Raw genomic sequence first — 18,204 nt, forward strand, 5'->3', positions numbered from 1 at the left:
CCCAGTACTATACCTGACATGGGTCTTCTTCGAACGACATAAACAATTACTCCATATTTAGATTATGGTTTTACTAATAATTTTTCATTCGATCAGAGTGCTGTCTCAGAATACGTGGTGTCTACAAGATACTCTTACGTTGTATTGTATTGTATGTTAACTGGGGACCTAGAAACGACGGAGAGTCTCCGTCCCTGCCGCAGCCGCAGTGGTCCATAACCCCACGACGACTACCGCAGTACACTGCACCCCTCCGCCGCCCCACACCGAACCTAGGGTTATTGTGCGGTTCGGCCCCCGGTGGACCACCCAGCGAACGTCTCACACCAGACGAGTGTAACCCCTAAGTTTGCGTGGTAGAGTAATGGTGGTGTACACGTACGTGTACAATTTGTTTTCACAGCAATCGCCGACGTAGTGTAACTGAGGCGGAATAAGGGGAACCAGCCCGCATTCGCCTAGACAGATGGAAAACCGCCTAAAATCCATGCGCTAACTGGCCGGTTCACCGGACCTCGACACAAATCCGCCGTGCGGGTTCGTGCCAGGGACCAGGCGCTCCTTACATCCCGGAAAGCCGTGCGTTAGACCGCACGGCCAACTACCTTACGTTTATTAACACTTTTTATATACACAGCAGCCCGCAGCTCAGCAAGCCGTAGGATCCAGCGCTTGCGTGGTTCAAGACGACTGCATCGAACGTGGAGTGAACGTATGCCCTTACATGGCGGAGCTTACGCGAAATACCTACGAGAAGGACAGGCTATGGCGCGTACGTCACAGGACGTGGCATTGTAGGTCTTACGAGTGCAAGCAGCTGTCTCCGGCACGGACCGAGTAACTGTTTCAAACAGTTTAATAATTCTTGACCGTGCGTTTAAATGCATCCAAGTTCTCGGTAGCATACGACGAAGTTAAGACCTTTTCCTTAACATATTGATGTCTTATGCGCCCTACACGGAGTCGAGCATTCCCGAAGTCTGGCGGAGAAGCCTACGAGTGTGGCGTCCCAAGTTCGTTGCAGGGCTTGTATACCTCGTTGGCCCCAAGTCGGCTTGTCCGCTGCTCCGTGCACGGCCCATGGAAACTAAAAGCGTAATTGAAAAGCTACCCACTAAAGGTCTTAACTTTGTAGTATATATCGCGAAGCAATAATGAGAAGAAGATGAGAGAAATTAGGAGCGTCCAGAGGCATAAGCAAATGTCATAGGAAAGAAAGCTTATGATATTGGAACGATGCACTGTTCCGCTATGCACTGTACAGTTCTTCCTGGAACATGTGTGTATATTTGGGTGTAAATAGGACAGTATGTAGCATGGCAAAGATGAAGTGGTAATTGTTTCGGATATATATAAACCTTAAACAATTTCCATTTCATTATTAACTGGCTTTCGGGGCGTACCCATACAGTCATCTCAGCAGTGGAAAGTGTGCTTCGACAATTCAGGTTATTCATTAATGTCAAGCGGTTTCCTGGTACAAACTTACATATGCTTGCATTTGTCATGTGACGTCATGAAGGCGATTTTCGTGTCAGTTTTGACGATACGAAAATAAGGACAACACAACACCCAGTGTCCATCCGGAGGAAACCTCCAACCCAGCCAGGAATCGGAACCGGGCCCCTTTGGTTAGCAACCTGCCACGCTGAGCCCGTAGCCACCGAGGCAGACTCGGAAATGCAGCAGTGGCGCTGAGATGGAAGATTGACCGAGCAGTCGGCTGGATTTGTAGTAGTTGCGTGCGGACGTTCAAAAGGATGAATATTCTGGAGCACAGTGGTGACAAAGCGGATGATGTCTTCGGCATTGGGCGAAAGGTACAGGGAGAGTTAGCTGGATGAATGGGATAGCATGTCAATGGGGCGTATAGTGCTGGCAGAGGATTTAACTTTATCATTAGATAACAAGGTTCGGTGGGAGTGATGGTAGGTATTGCATTTTTGAGCTCGCTGTAGATTAGTGGAGTTAGTGTGGGATTTGATGTCGCGGTTGATCACTTGGTGACCTTTGATGAGGCTATTCTGGAAATGATACGCATCGATTTTGGAGCGCGAAAGTTCTACTTCGTGAGAATGAGAGCACCACGGATGATACGGTGATCGATGGTTGTTGAAATGTTTTGGTGTTTTTGTGTTCTGCTCTAGTAGCTTAACGCGTAGAGCGATAGCTTGCTAGACTGAGCGGTGAGCAAGATACAGATGAAATCCGCGCGACGAATTAACGACCTTTTTGTCTGGTACACCGGCCACCTCAAGATTTTTTTCGTACAGGTTTCCATATACGTCAAGCAAACGATGGCCATTCCTCAATTCCCGCTTCAGAAAATACGATAGCCAAACGGTTGAAATACGATACCACACAGAACAAGGTTTACACGGTTCACACACAGATGGCGAACATGAGTTTCCTCCTTTAGGTTGACGACCTTGGGCACAAAGATGAAATAAAATAAAACTGCCAGATCATGACAACAGAGGATCCCATATCACGGGATAAACGCGAGGAAAGAAAGAGCGAGCGAGACGGAGAGCTCCGGTGCTATTTTACTTCTAATATTCTTTGAATCCTGTCTGAGTTGGACTTCTGGGAGTCGTGTCGGAGTCTGATGTCATAATCTGGAAATGCGGTCATACCAGAAGACGCTTTGTTGGAACTTAACCTCCTGGTACTCAATAATTGCTCCAAATGGTTCCGTTACTGCTTTAACTGATGCCTGTACGGAAGAGGTGTGCTTATCTGATAGCCAGACTTTCCACTGATGGCAACAAATAGATCTTCACCTACTGAAACAACGTCTTATGATAGTTGAGATACTTAGGACGTTAAATCGTAACGAAATATGTACCATACACATTAACACGGCGCTTCAAATTTAAAAATAATATGTTTCATCAGACCCGAATCTCAGTTGCCCATGAATTATTAAGAGCACGTACCTTCCAATTTCCTCTTTATCCACCTAGCTGAATAGGCTTTATTCTTCTTTCTTCGCTTATTAGCCTTCGCCAGTACACTACTCAGCAGTAACATGTCTAACAACGCTCATATCTTCAGCACTTCAGGCAGTCATTTTACTACCAAACAGCTAAGCGCTGATCTTACATTGTGCATTGGGTTCGGAAGACGTGTTAGCCGTTAATGCTGCCCAATAGTGATGTACGCCCACGAGCAAAGATAAAGTCGAAACTCACTCTTTGTCGCACCGGTTTAAAGTGGAGTCTCTAGTGTGTAGCATCCTATCAACTGTACACAATACGACTACAAATCAGGAATGCTGGAGCAATGTACTCATTACTTAAGGGAGGTATTGGCATTTTATTTATTTATATCGTAATCTATGAGACATAAAATCCTCAGGGCGAAACATAGCTATTAATTATGAATATCGAGACCTTTACTTACTGAACCTTTAAAAAACTAGAAAATTATTAACGAAAGTCACAGAGGCACAGGCGTGGTACACATTAACAGAGGTGACGGGTGTGTGTGACATTGTAGGAGCCAGCGACGCGGGGTGGGTGAAGAGATGTCAGCGCCGATGATAAGAGGATAAATGTCGTGATGTAACACGCAAACGGCATTGATCATGAATACTTGGATGAATGAAAACTAACAAGTAACGCATAAATGCTGTGAGACACGTAAAACGGTGCACGTGCGGTACAAATCACTTCAGCAACAGCAGCATTTGTAATTATAATGTAGTTTGGTATAAATAGATTCTCAACTAGCGAAAGTGTAGTACATGCGTCTACACAGAAACTGGAAGAGTCTAGAGTATGCCGAAGTGCACAATAAGCAGACAAACACCTATAATTTCAATATTTAATACTAATTAGATATGAAATATCGAATAAATAATTTATGAAATCTGAACGGAGCTGTGTGTCACGAAGCTTACGAAGTCACTCACTGATATGAGTGCATTTCATACTAAACGAACAGAAATAAAATTGTTTAGGAATAACATTTACAGAAAATGCGCATATGACTGTAAGTGTAGAAGATTTTCGCACTAGATGCTTATAAATCTCGAGTTATACAGAGGTGATGGGCATCAAAAGAATTCCCCATAGATCGACACTTCAAAAGTAAGTTAACATGTTAATTCTTTTTTTATTATTTTTTCTTAATTTCTGTTTCTTTCTAATCAACTAGGTTTTCTATACTAATTGTTAAGCTATAATGTAGAAAACAAGTTACTTTAGCATTGTGTTATTATAGCTATGAATTTAAAAAAATACCAGACTGTGAAGAATTTTCAACGTACTGAGAATATCATAAGATCTCCTTTGGACACGCAAAAGGACAGGTTATCAGGAAACAGTAAATAACCAGGCATAGACGAGGTGTAGACAATCAGTAGTTACTCAAGAATGTGCATAGCAATAAGCAGCAGCATCGCAGTGAAGCCACAGTGAGTGATAAGGGGCCAAATCGAACATTTTCAGGCTGAGCCATCACCCACTAACAAGCGTCAACGATCGACGTAAGATGAAACATGGGGTATGACACCTTTTAGCATTGGTCACAGTCCACACTCTAATCTAATGTACCTCCACAAAATGAAATTCAAGTGGTTCAAATGTTCAAATGGCTGTAAGCACGATGGGACTTAACATCTAAGGTCATTAGTCCCCTAGACTTAGAACTACTTAAACCTAACTATCCTAGAGACATTACATACAACCATGCCCGAGGCAGGATTCGAACCTGCGACCGTAGCACCAGCGTGTTTACGGACTGAAGCGCCTAGAACCGCTCGGCCACAGCGGCCGCCCATACAAAATGAACTGCTAGTCTAATGATAAATGCCAAACAGTGACAATGGAACAACGTGTAGAGAAGTGTCTTCAGGAACAGGCATTCAAATAAAGTGCTACGGCTCTACTTGCCTATAGGCCCACGCAGATGTCTCAGGTGCCGGGCACAAACATCAGCCCAGGGTTCACGCAAGAATGCAGAAGTCTCTGATGGTGACAAAGGAAGGAGCTGTTATACCAAACACGCAGAGCTTAAGAAATGCCGCAAATAATTGTGACGTCTCACGGTAGGTAGTCAAATACATTACGATTTTCATCTCTTACGCCATGTGCTATTCAAGGAAAAAACTTATTTGTGGACTTGTTGTCAGAGTTTTTTAGCTTACACCCGACAACAAATCGTTTGTAACACGAAGTATCCGTTTTTAAGTATGCTTTAACAGTATGTCTCAAGTATGATCTGATCTGATACGTACTTTCCATATAGAAAACTTGCAACTACATACAATACAATATTATTAAGATGAAGATTGTTACTACTTTATGAATTCAAGAATTTTTTCTACGTAAATTGTTTTAGAGTAGTTGGAAAGGCTTTTTACAAAGCTGCTATATTTTTTACGAGCTAGCTTTTGGAAACCGAATAATGTGACGTAGTGGATAATGAGCCGTTTTCTGTTAGAAAGGGCAGGTTAAAATTCTCTTCCTGTACTGTTCATTTAAGATTCTAACGGTTCGCAATCGTAGCACTATTATTCCCTGAAATCTACTTTGCTTCGTCTTTAATTATCTCAGTTTCTGTGACCCGAGAAGCTCTAACGTTACATTCCTACTTACTACCCGCTAAGACAGGTACACTAGAACAACATGGAATCTGCGTTATTAAAATTTTTTGTCTTCGCGATACCTGTGTCAGTTCTGAAATCAGAAAAGTACCAGAGTTCAGAGCTTTCAGGACCACCCAATTCAAATGAGAGACAGTCAGTCTAAAGCCTCATTATCTTCCCAGAATAGTAGTGTTGCTTTTATCAATAATTCCCGGAACAGAAACCAAGACATAAGTTATGAAGCATAGTTGCACAAGCATATTTCAGCTCTTCTTAACGAGCGGAAAGCTTGCATTTCGTGTAAGAAGACACTCAGTGAAATTCGGTGTCATCACCAGATTTTTCACCTTTACAGACTGTTTTAGGTAAAGTTTAATCTGTCACCTGCTTCCTTAAAGAGATAAGTTACTATAGTTTTTTGCATTGAAATCGACTTACATCCCAGCAACGGGTCTGTTTTCAGTCGCCTCATATCAATATATTTTATTAAAGAAATCACTGGTGTGGGAAAAAAATAATGTGGGAGTTTCGATAGTGTTAGATTAGGGCTATAATTAATACGGAAATCCTTAGAGACCACCCTGTAACAACTTAAAGTAAAGGTAGAAATAAGAAGAGAGAAGTAATACACGCAGAAACACAATCGTCATTATTAATTATCACCAATTTTGTGCTGAAATTTTGGTAAAATCCAGCAGGACGACCATCATATACTAAAGTCTGTGTGACAAAATTGTTGTCAGTCGAAAACTCCATGTGGACGGTTCTGTGAAAATTCAGCAGAAAATTAAGACGCTTTTTGAAACATTGTACTGTGTTCAGCAGCTATGTCATTGCTAAATGAAACCGCGAATAAGGAAGTTATTTTGCTTCTTCGAATATAGTCCAGCGGGATCGCATCCTTTCTCGGAATAGTGACTGCCTGCGTCTTTGCCAGTATTTGATGTGTAACATGCCTTAGTAGCGTTCCTAGCTATATGTACTGTCCCAAAGAAAATGTCAATAAAGCGCTGAAGTGAATAAAGCAGAACGCAAAGAATAATATTACATTTTCTTTACAAGAACAGTGTCAGTAGAGATTCATGGGAAGATATCAAGCGCAGGGGGCAGTATGGAGCAACCGAAATCAGCTCTTACTAATTTAGTTCGCATGAAATTAGTCACTACTCACAGAATTAAGGCAATATTCGAGTTTCTTCAGTTCGAAATTTTTGATGTGAATCATACTGAAACTGGCGTGGAAGACAAGTCTAAGACAGAAAAAAATATGCCACTATTTGTCATAAAATATCTGTAACACCAATCAAGTGGTTCCTCTGATTACTGCGATTCAATACTGCCAGCTTCCGAAAGGCGCATACAAATCAAAATATCAGTAATTAAATCAGTTTCATAGACATAACACGAGATACTTTATTTCTGTTGGTGAACATATGTAGCGTAAACGTGCGCATTTATGAAAAGTATTATATACATACTTAGAAAACATTTCAGGACAATCTCGTCTTCAGTACTGCTCTGTGTACACTTGTTTTTTTCTAAAAGTCCTGTGTCGTATATTGATATTAATTACATGCTCTTCACATTATTTAAGTAACGAAAAATGTCAAGTTGTGGCTTAATCCACTTTAACCCTTATACATGAAGATGGTCCATGACTAAAACCGGCCGGTATTTGGGTTTACATGAAAAGCGGCTGATGGTCAATCATGCATTTTATGCGACAGATTTCACTGGAAAAGCAACATCGGTATCAAAATGACACATACAGCGGCTAAGGCTTATAAAGGTATGGAAAAATAGCTAATATCATGACTTACACACACAAGAAAGAGCTTTAATGATAAAACATATTTATCAGTAAATTAGCGGACAAACACACACACACACACACACACACACACACACACACACATACACAAGGATTTTTGCATCATGTTAGCAGCTAAGTTACATTAAGCTGAACGCCGAAAGCGATGTTCCTTCTTCGGAGCACAGTTAAATTAGTGGAAAACAACAATCTCTGGCCCGAACGCGAAGTGTTATTATTAACATATGAAGGACTTCAGTGCCGCTGCTGCGTATGATACTGCAGCTCACATGAACACGCTATTCATGGCAAAGAATTTTCATTTTACATCTGATGATAGTACAAAAAGGCATTAAATCCGGTTATGTGTCAATAAAAATACTTTCCTACCGATGCAGTTAATTAGAGTTCCGTGCCTCGAATTGTACAAACGACACCCTTTTGTTGCCCCTCTTTCTGTCTCTCTATCCGACTGTTACGAACACTTTCCCTCAGGAAAGAATAGATGTATCAAGTTCGCCCGGGTTCCCGGATTCGATTCCCGGCGGAGTCAGGGATTTTCTCTGCCTCGTGATGACTGGGTGTTGTGTGCTGTCCTTAGGTCAGTTAAGGTCAGTTAGGTTTAAGTAGTTCTAAGTTCTAGGGGACTGATGACCATAGCTGTTAAGTACCATAGTGCTGATAGCCATTTTTGTATCAAGTTCAAATTCACGTCACATACTAAGATCTGTGGTCCCTTGTGGGTGCACAAATTTTAAGCTTCTGAGTCAGTGCAATCAAAACATACGGCCATTAATGTCACTTATTTTGATACTCGAAAACTTACTCATCAAAACCTATGGCGTACTTCCATTGACATAGAAACATTAAATTCGACAAGAAGCAAGATTTCACAGTATATATAAAGAAAACATTCGAAAATTGCTAATTTGTGATCATTTAACACGAAACAATTTTTTTGTTATTTCTCATCCGTCTGTCGTTTTGACTGTCCATCTGTTGAGATTTTTTCACTTGGTGTATCAAGTTCAAATTTACGTCACGTTCTGAAGTCTGTGATGCCTTTGCTGTGTAAAAATTTAAGCTCCTAAGTTAATGTAATCAAAAGATACGGTCATTTATGTCACATACTTCTGATAATCGAAAATTCACTCGTCGAAGCCTCTAGCATTATTTTCTTTGACCTAGAATCATAAAATTTTGTGAGAAGCTAGGTTTCAAGGTATAAGTAAAGGAATAGATCTGATAATTGGTAATTCTATTTGTATGACATGAAAAAATATTTCTTTTGTCACTTTGTCTACCCGTCTGTTAAGACCCTTTTCCTCTGGAACATGCTGGCGTACCGGGTTCAAATTTATGTCACATACTAAGGTCTATAGTTCCTTGGCGGTGTAAACATTTTAAGCTTATGAACATATTCGGTTAAAAGATACAGTCTTTCACGGCACATATTTTGATGTTCGAAAATTCACTCTTTAAAGTCTGTAGGATGCTTTCCTTTGACGTAGAATCACAAAATTTTGCAAGATGCTTGGGTTCATAGTATAAGTAAAGGAAAATTATGATAATTGGCCATTTGTTGTTGTCTAACACGACAAAATATTTGTTTCGTCGTTTTTTATCCATCTGTCTGTTTGTCTATCCGTCTGTTAAGACCCTTTTCCTCTGGAACATGTTGGCGTATCAGGTTCAAAATTATGTCACATACTAAGGTCTATGGTCCCTTAGCGGTATAAGCATTTTAAGCTCCTAAGTATATTCAGTCAAAAGACAGGCGATCTATGGCAGGTATTTTGGTACTCGAAAACTCACTCAGCGAACCCTTAGAATCATGAAATTAGGCAAGAAGTAAGATTTCACAGCACAAGTAAAGGGACACATCCTGAGTTGCTAATTTGTAAGTATATCACACGAAAAAAATGTTGTTTTCTTCAGTTGCCATCTGGCTTGAAATTTCAAATTAAAATATTCTCGAAAGTCTTGGTATCCCTGGGACCGATATCTTGTTAGTATCAATGTCGATAACTACCAAAAATATTCAATATCCTCGATTCTCAGAATGGATGAACTGTCGATATACTTAACTAATCTTGTACGTAACTTTCAATGTGCGAGTCCTAATTGCACTTAGCCAATTTTTTTTATGTTACTAACAGTGTTGCTATCGCTACGTACGTACCATTACTACTTCCAGCATAGTTAAAAGCTTATTGCGTCTTTGTAAAAGAGACAAAGCAAACAAGTGCAAATGGCATACAATTTACTTCCCTAATCTGCATAACATAAAGCCTCGAATCGTTATGTCACGTCGTCTCGACACGTGTTAATGTTAGAGATCATCTAACTACAATTACACGGTTGTAGTACAACAAAACCACAGGGTAGCAGCAGGTATGGAGTGTGACCGACCGCACGTGGGTCGTGCTGGAGTCCGGACGCTACTCACTGCAGACGGCCCGGCGGCTTCGGCCTCGGCGGCGCTGATGGCCCGCGAGATGGCATCGGAGAGCGAGACGTTGACGAACTGGGAGACGTCGCAGGTGGCGGCTGCGGCCGACATTTGCGCGTGCAGCTGCAGCTGCAGAGTGCACGGCCGCGGCTGCGGCGACTGCCGGACCGCGCGCCGCGGCGCCGCTCGGCTCGCTCCGGGCGCGCTCGGCGGCCTTCGGGCCCGCCGCCGCAAACACTCCCCCGACCCCCTTTGGCAACTTTCGCACCGAGCATCACGCCGCGACTTCTGCATCCACAATGCCTTAGGTGGCGCAGCGTTCAAAAGCTATGTCCTCTCTTTCCTGTTACGATCGGATGCCGTAGGCTTCCGAGAAGTGAAATGTAGCTTTTTCAGGTGGTTTTTAGGACAACACGTCGGTACAAAATCCTACAATCTGCAGTCAACAATGTACAACAATTCTAAATCCAAAGGCGCGAGGGACGTTGACTGTGATGCAACACATTTTTTTCTCGGCCACTTTCAGTTGAAAAACCACGGAATTCGATGTGGGAGATCGTGGAATATACTGCTTCGGTGCTTATATGCTGAAGAGCCAAACCGACCCTGTTGCTGTCACGTCTTCGTATGAAGCAATTGTATAACGATTGGAATTCACAATATCCAGTGATTTATGGTACTATACGTACGTTGCTTTCCGAATGAAATAAAATAATATGTTAAAGAATACGATTGTTGGTGAATTTTGCTGACATTGACAATAGGTTGATAATGTTGCCTACAACCCGCATCCTTTTTGTGACCAACTTTACATCTCCAGACTATGCAGCCTCCGTATGAACTCCAATTTCTCTGGTTTTTCTCGTCGCCGTCATTTCGCGAGACAAATGTCGTAGTAAGTTACCTGTTGGCTGACTCTGCTAGGATCGTGTGATTTCAGGATTTCACTAGTAAACCTCTCCGCGGTCCAAAACGCTTCTCTTGTGTCTGCCGATGGTTGCTTGAGTATCTCCGTAAGGTCTCGCGACTGATACATGTGTTCGGGACCGATCGTGGGTTCTTTGTTGGAAATTCCGTTTTCTTTTTTGTACTAAACCAGCGTGATAAGCGTCCCACGCTGATGAAAAATTGTCAGGAATCAGTAGAAAGAGATTTTTTAAGCCACTTTTTCACGATGAATTACATTTACTTAAGACCCTTCCGATGGGTCTCCGCTTGGCCTAACCTCTTTCTACAATTACATTTATACCATTAAAAACCCCAACCCGCCCTCCATTCTTTGAAGAATAATCGAACGCCCATGTACGAAGTGTGTGAGAAAAGTAACGATACTCATTTTTTTATGTATCAAAGTTTTTCTGTTTTTAAATCAAGAATATTGTCCCCTGCAAAGCAGTTCCATTCGGCAGCTATGCAGCAAAAATGTTCAAATGTGTGTGAAATATTATGGGACTTAACTGCTAAGGTCATCAGTCCCTACGCTTACACACGACTTAACCTAAATGATCCTAAGGACAAGCACACACACCCATCCCAGAGGGAGGGAGAACTCGAACCTCCACCGGGACCAGCTGAGCACTATGGGACTTAACTGCTATGGTCATCAGTCCCTTAGAACTTAGAACTACTTAAACCTAACTAACCTAAGAACATCACACAACACCCAGCCATCACGAGGCAGAGAAAATCCCTGACCCCGCCGGGAATAGAACCCGGGAACCAGGGCGCGGGAAGCGAGGACGCTACCACACGACCACGAGATGCGGGCGCAGCGCCTCAGATCACTCGGTTAATCCCGCGCTGCTATGCAGCAGCAGAGTCGTTATTGCCATTATTGGTAGCAACGCTGAAAGGCTTCAGCTGGTATGGCCTTTAACATGTCGGTTACATTCTTCTGAACGGTCTTTATAGTCCCACAGTTACGTCCTTTTAAGACATTTTTCAATTTCGAGGAAAAGAAAAAAATCACAAGGACTCAGATCAAGTAAATAGCAGGGGCTGTGGAGCAACAGGAATGTCTTTTTAGGTGAAAAATTCCGTGATGGAAGTGGCCTTACGAAATGGGGCGTTGTCATGATGCAACACGCACTTGTCTGCAATGTCGTTTCCCTGAATCTTTCAAGGATATCTTTGTGCAATGCTTGGTTGACAGTCTGTCCTGGAAGATCAAATCCTTTATACACGATACCTCTACTGCCAACAGAGCAAATCAGTATTGTTTCAATCTTTGATTTGCTCATACGAGCTTATTTCGGTCGAGGAGATGTCTCAGTGTGTCACTCCTTGCTTCGCATCTTTGTATCGTGACCGCACTCAAAAATACAGGATTCTTCATCTTACATCACACGACTGACCCGTTCGTGGTCATTGGCAATTCTCTCAAGAAGGTCAAAGAAAACGTTTCTCTGATTGTCCTTCCACTCAGTTGTGATTTCTCGGCACCATTTTAGCACAAACCTTTCGCATATGCAAATCTTCGGTCAAAAATTGATGCATGGTGAAGGTATACAAGTTTCACAGGTCACACCTCATCCATATTGTTACACATCGGTCTGACCTCCCTGAGAGATGATGATCTTCAGCTTGTTCTCGGCCTCCCAAAAGCAATTTGTGGTAGCGAATATCTTGTCCTCTTGATAAGAAATGTTCTACATAGGCCAGTTTCAACTTTTCAAATGTCACACTCACCGATTCCCCAAGTTTAACACAAAATTTGATGGCATAACGTTGCTCTAAATTCCGCTGTTCCATTTTCGTAACACGTAACATGAACACGACTTTACTGATGGCGCTCTTAAAAATCACATGATGGCTGATACGGAGCTGAAACTCGGAGTGAACATCTGGAAGGGATAGACACATCGGTCTACATAAGTATAACAACACAGCGTTTCCAGATAGCTCACACTGTTGTCAGTCTCATTACTTTTCTTACACACCTTGTATAAAACAGTTTAAAACATCTGATTACTTTATAAATGAGTCAGTATGTTAACAGTCTGAGTACTAAACCCTCATAACATTTACTATTGCAGTAGGATATAAAACATGTCATTTTGTGCTTAATTTGGTATGTAACATATAAATGAAGATCTAATAACTGCAGTTAACTAATGTATAACTTATAAATTATGACTTCGTTCGAATAAAATATGGAGTAGTAAGCTTTACGATGGTTTAGTAACAACATAATACGAGAGTTACTCGGAAAGTAAGTAACGATCGGTCGCGAAATGGAAACCACAGTGAAAATCTGATGAAGTTTTCCACAGGTGTGTTGGGCAGTGTCTCTAGTACGCCCGTCAATCGCGTTACGTCGTTGCTTTTAGTTCTGAGCACACAGGGAGCACATAAAGATACCTAGAACAATAGTGTCTCCCGCCAAGTACGAAGAGGGCCTGGTGAGAAATTTCACCTGAAGCTATGCAGCCAACATTACATAACTGTCGTGCGTTTTATTCTTCAAGACAATTCTCAGCCGCATTCTGCAGGGGCAATGAAGATGCTTCTGCTTCGTTTTCAATTGGAAGTGTTTGATTACCCACAATACATACCGTAATTGTCTCTTTCTTAGTTTCATCTCTGCTCACATGAACCGCTGGCTATGAAGACAACATTTTGGCACAGACAACGAGCTGTAGGCCAGCGTAGAGAATTGGCGGAAAGCGCTGGCGGCTGATTCTATAGAGAGGGTATTGGAAAGTTCTTACAACACTACGCCTAACGTCTAAGTCGGATCGGAGACTATGGAGACAAGTAGCTGGAAGTTGTACTTACTGTTGCAAATAAAACAGCGGTAGCACCCACCTGGGCTATTTCGGCCGTCGAGTTGCAAGTTTTTTCAGTTGATTCCACAATGGGTGACTTACAGGTCGATGTCGATGATTAAGTAATGATGAGGACAACATAACATTCAATCCCCGTGCAGAGAAAACCTCCGACTCGGCCGGGAGTCGAACCCGGTGCTCACATTATCAAACAGTGGATGAGTATAGTCTTGGTTCTCTGCTCTATGTTCTAAGCAAAAGCAGATTTTTCACGTATGTCAGTGCTTTTAGCGTCACGTCCCCTGATACGTTGCAGATGGACATACTAGTCAAGAAATAATAAATTGGGCCTAACGCTGAAGTTGTACTGAATGACCGACACAAAGGTACTAAAGTAATAAACTTCTTCCTTTCATCATTTTGTGAGTTGTGTCAGAAGGAAATAGTTTCGTAAAGCTTCGAAATTACGTGTATAATTTTTCGGAAGTCGCTAAGCTGGATAAACATAGTGTGAGTAATTTGCACGCCTCACGACACACGCACACATTTTCTCCTAACTGTCTCGCTGCATTACACCCCTAACATAAGATTACCCCTCTTAATGAATAGATTACGACAGCATTATAAATTTTTAAATGACGTCAGTAATTATATGAAACACTGAAAATCATATTCTTGTTTCCTCTGGAAGTCGTTAAATAGGCCTTCCGTAACTGGGACTTTCCAACGTCCACCATGTTACCCGTTTAATAATATAAATGACCATCCGACATTAGGTCGTTACACCTGGGTGTTTCTCTGTTATTACTCCTTCCATTGATTTACCGCCAATAAGCGTAATCGAACATTAAAGAATTTTTCTGCCTGTTCACGTACAATACATTCGTTTACGTTCAGGGTCAGCCCTCAGTTGCTGCACAAATCGTCGATACTCTGTAGGTTTTCCTGCAATTCGGTACACCCTTCTAAAGTTACAACACTATCGCGTTATGAACCAGGTCAACTACACATCTCCCTTTCAAAAACTTCCGAGTCTGATTTCATTCCCGGCGTATAAACAACGACAGCACAATAATTACGATGGGAGCTTCAACTAACAAATGCAAACAACAAACGTGCATGCGACCAGGCCGCAGTGAGCAGGCTGTCTTAAGTAGAGAATGTGCAGCCGTAGCGTGTTAGCGTTGCTGTGTTACGAATCGCGTTGGAGGAACATCTCTAAATCTAGTGTGCAAGACATCCTCCAGAATATTTTGAAGAAGAAAAACGTCCGTGCAGTCTCGCACACCTAGACTGCCGAACGGCAAAAATGATTGGTGTACTTCTGCCGCGACTTGACTGAAATCCAAAAAGCAGAGTTATTTGCTGGAAAAATCATCACGCGTGACGAGACGTTGTGTTATCAGTACGAATCTTTTACGAAACGTCAAAGGCCAAAAATTCACATGCAGTTTCAACGCTTTGAGAACATAACCGACATTCAAGCCATTGTGATGAGCGACTTGATCAATACCCCGAACAAGTAATTTCTCAAAATTACACATGGTTGTTTAAATATTCTGTGCATTGTACTCAAGTGAGGCAAGAAGTGGAGGGGGGGGGGGGGGCGGGGGAGAGTGGAAGTATAGGGCACCTATAGCATAGAATTAAAACCATCATCTTAATTTTTCTGGACCGACAAGTTATATATTCATCTTGGGGTTGAAGCTGAAGTGGCAACTCAATATATAATGTTTGACAGTGATGGAGATGAGGAAATAGGAAACTTAAGTGACACAGGCGTAGAAATAACAATTTGAAATAGTAATTTTGGCTTAAACAGTTTATCTACTTTGAGGTGTAAGGGGTTGCAGATGACAAACAGTGGAACAAAATAGTCACTGTAGAAACAGGACACATCAGAAAAACCACGCCATGTGGTAAAAAGGTATGAATTCATACTTTGTGTGTTTCTTCAAATATCTGTTATTACGATTTGGAAATTAATAGTTACATGTATACAAACAGTAAAGAACATTCTTTATCTTTAACAGATGAAAAACAAAAGCCCACTGAAGATTTTGCAACTGCAGTGATACATGTTTGGGTTAAAAAACAAAATCGTGTTTCGCTAAAGACGGACCCTATCCAAAAGCATACATAACGTTATATATTGTATACAATAACTACCCAGTATTCCTGAAATTACCTTCACGTCTGTCAAATTCGTTCTGTTAAGAACAACATGTTGAATTCGATCTGCTTGGAAGTCCCGAATCCACTTACAAATCTGGTGCGATATGCATTGAGCTCGTAGTAAACTATAATGCCGACCAGTAACCAATGCCTTCCAGAAATCGAGGAGCATGTCAACCCGAGCGCCGTTTCTACGGTATGGTGTGTGTCTCGTCGACCAACAGAGCGAGCTGTGTTTTACGAGAACCCTGCTACAAAACCCATGTTCATTTTTAGATACAATATGTTCATTCTCTACAAAAGCCATGGTGGGAGAGCATAAAACACGTTCCATAATTCTATAAAACATTGGCGTCAGCAATACAGGCCTATGATCATGTGCACTCGTGCGACGACTCTTTCTGGAGACGGATATTACCTACGCCTTGTTCCCAGTTTCAAAAGTGTCTTATCCGTTCTATATGCCTTTCCACTGCTGAGTGGTTTTATTTGATTACTATTTCACGATTATCTGTCTCAGTTCTGGCATTTCGTCGATCGTGCAGTGACTGAAAGCTGGAAACGAATTGCTGTCTTCCGCAACGTAACAATATCAGAAGACCGAATTCATTATTTCCAATTTCTCTCTGTCATTTTCAACTTAGTGCGTTTATGTACGAGGGATACCCACAAAGCAACATCTCTTAGGCGGGAACCATGAATATACGATACAATTAGAAGTAACATTATTGTTCTCACTTTAATGTGACGTGAAAAGAACATACGTAAACAAATAACAAAGTTATGGGGTAAAGTATTGCTTATTACTATAATAAGATCACTGCTAACATCGTATTATAAATGTGGAAAAACGAGAAGCTATTTAGAATAGTTCAAATGAAAGGCCAACAACTTCCGCCAATGAATACTAATCCCATAAAATTGAAATACTCCTTTACGAAAAGTGGATTATTCAATTATTACCACCAACCTCTGTTATGTGCCATCGATTTTTTAGTCGGCATTTCTTTTATTTAAATTACTACCATTTCTGTAGATAAACGTACCAGTATTTCAGAGATCGTGGCGTACTGGTGGAAAGTAGTAAAAAAATTTGGACGAACAGAAACGAGAAAATAACGAAATTGTGGCAGACAAACAAATAGTGAAAACTAGGGAACTAAGCGCTAATTTGTGCACTACGCATGTTCTTTCACATAAACTATTGACTTTAAATGATTTCGCGAACATAGAAGATGTCAGAATGACGCTTCAAGAAATGATCGAGCATTAAGGGTAAATATTTTGCTATCTTCAGTATTAGCAAACCACTTCAGCTGTATTTATTCCTTCTTTATTTGAATACTATCGGTTTCGTGGCGCTAAAAGCCACATCTTCAAGTGAACATGTAATTAAAACATTAGAGCTGAAAAGCTCGGAGCCGGCTGGAGTGGTCTAGAGGTTCTAGGCCCTACAGCCTGGAACCGCGCGACTGCTACAGTCGCAGGTTCGAATCCTGCCTCGGACATGGATGTGTGTCATGTCCTTAGGTTAGTTAGGTTTAAGTAGTTCTAAGTTCTAGGGGACTGATGAGCTGCGCAAATAAGTCCCATAGTGCTCAGAGCCACTTGAACCTTTTTTTTTTTTAAAAAAAAAAAGCTCGGAAAACTCGGAACTTTGTACACAACAATCGTTGTCCGTCAGTGTTTTGTTCTGACGGACAAAGAATGATGGATACAAAGCTCCGAGCTAAATTCCCAATATGTCTACTCATAGCTATGGATGCCCTACCTACAAGGTTTTCTGCTAATATTTTGTTGTTTGGTAAATTCTAGTATTTTTTTATCTGCAACACTAGTGAAGTCAGTAAAGTCTTAAAAATACATACATTTTAGGCAAGCTCGAGTAAAGAAAGCTCCGCAGCTCGTGTTGTCTCGTGTTGTCCCCATCATTTCATCATCATTCATGAAAGTGGTGAGAGTGGGCTGTGTAATGGTTGGGAATTTATACGGGAGCTGATAAGCGCAGTTGAGCGCCCCACCAACCAGAATATCATCATCATCATCATAATCATCTAGTAATGAAAGGAAAGAACACCGGTATTTAAAGTATTATGAAGAGCTAACTTTTTAGAATCATTACCTTGAAAATAGGAGTGTAGTAATGTGACGTTCTTTGAAGTTCTCGCAACAACCTTTCCCACAGTAAGGAGGGGAAAGTGCTAAATGCCAAGACCAAAACGGCCGGTGAGGGCAGTTTCACTTGTAGTATATTTAAAGCACTTACGTACAGCGGGGAGTAATTTCCACCTTGATATGAAGCGTTATCCATGTAAACAGTTACTTTTGGACCGTTCCCTTGCTCCGTCTGTAAAGTGTTAACAAAGCTGTGACGTTCTCTTACTCGTATTTGCGTAGCAGACAGAAG

The 18,204-nt window shown here is 41.5% G+C and overlaps 1 protein-coding gene across 1 annotated transcript in view; it reads right to left on the reverse strand.

Moving 5' to 3' along the window:
* LOC126355055 (uncharacterized) overlaps window positions 1–9,989 on the reverse strand; it is a 212,029-nt gene extending 202,040 nt beyond the window's left edge. The window contains exon 1 of the mRNA XM_050005212.1: window positions 9,853–9,989. Coding sequence (XP_049861169.1) covers window positions 9,853–9,966 — 114 coding nt within the window. The 5' untranslated portion in view covers window positions 9,967–9,989. The remainder of the gene's footprint in view (window positions 1–9,852) is intronic.
* Window positions 9,990–18,204: the final 8,215 nt, after the last annotated feature.

Source organism: Schistocerca gregaria, chromosome 3, assembly GCF_023897955.1.
Source record: "Schistocerca gregaria isolate iqSchGreg1 chromosome 3, iqSchGreg1.2, whole genome shotgun sequence".
NCBI lineage: Eukaryota > Metazoa > Arthropoda > Insecta > Orthoptera > Acrididae > Schistocerca > Schistocerca gregaria.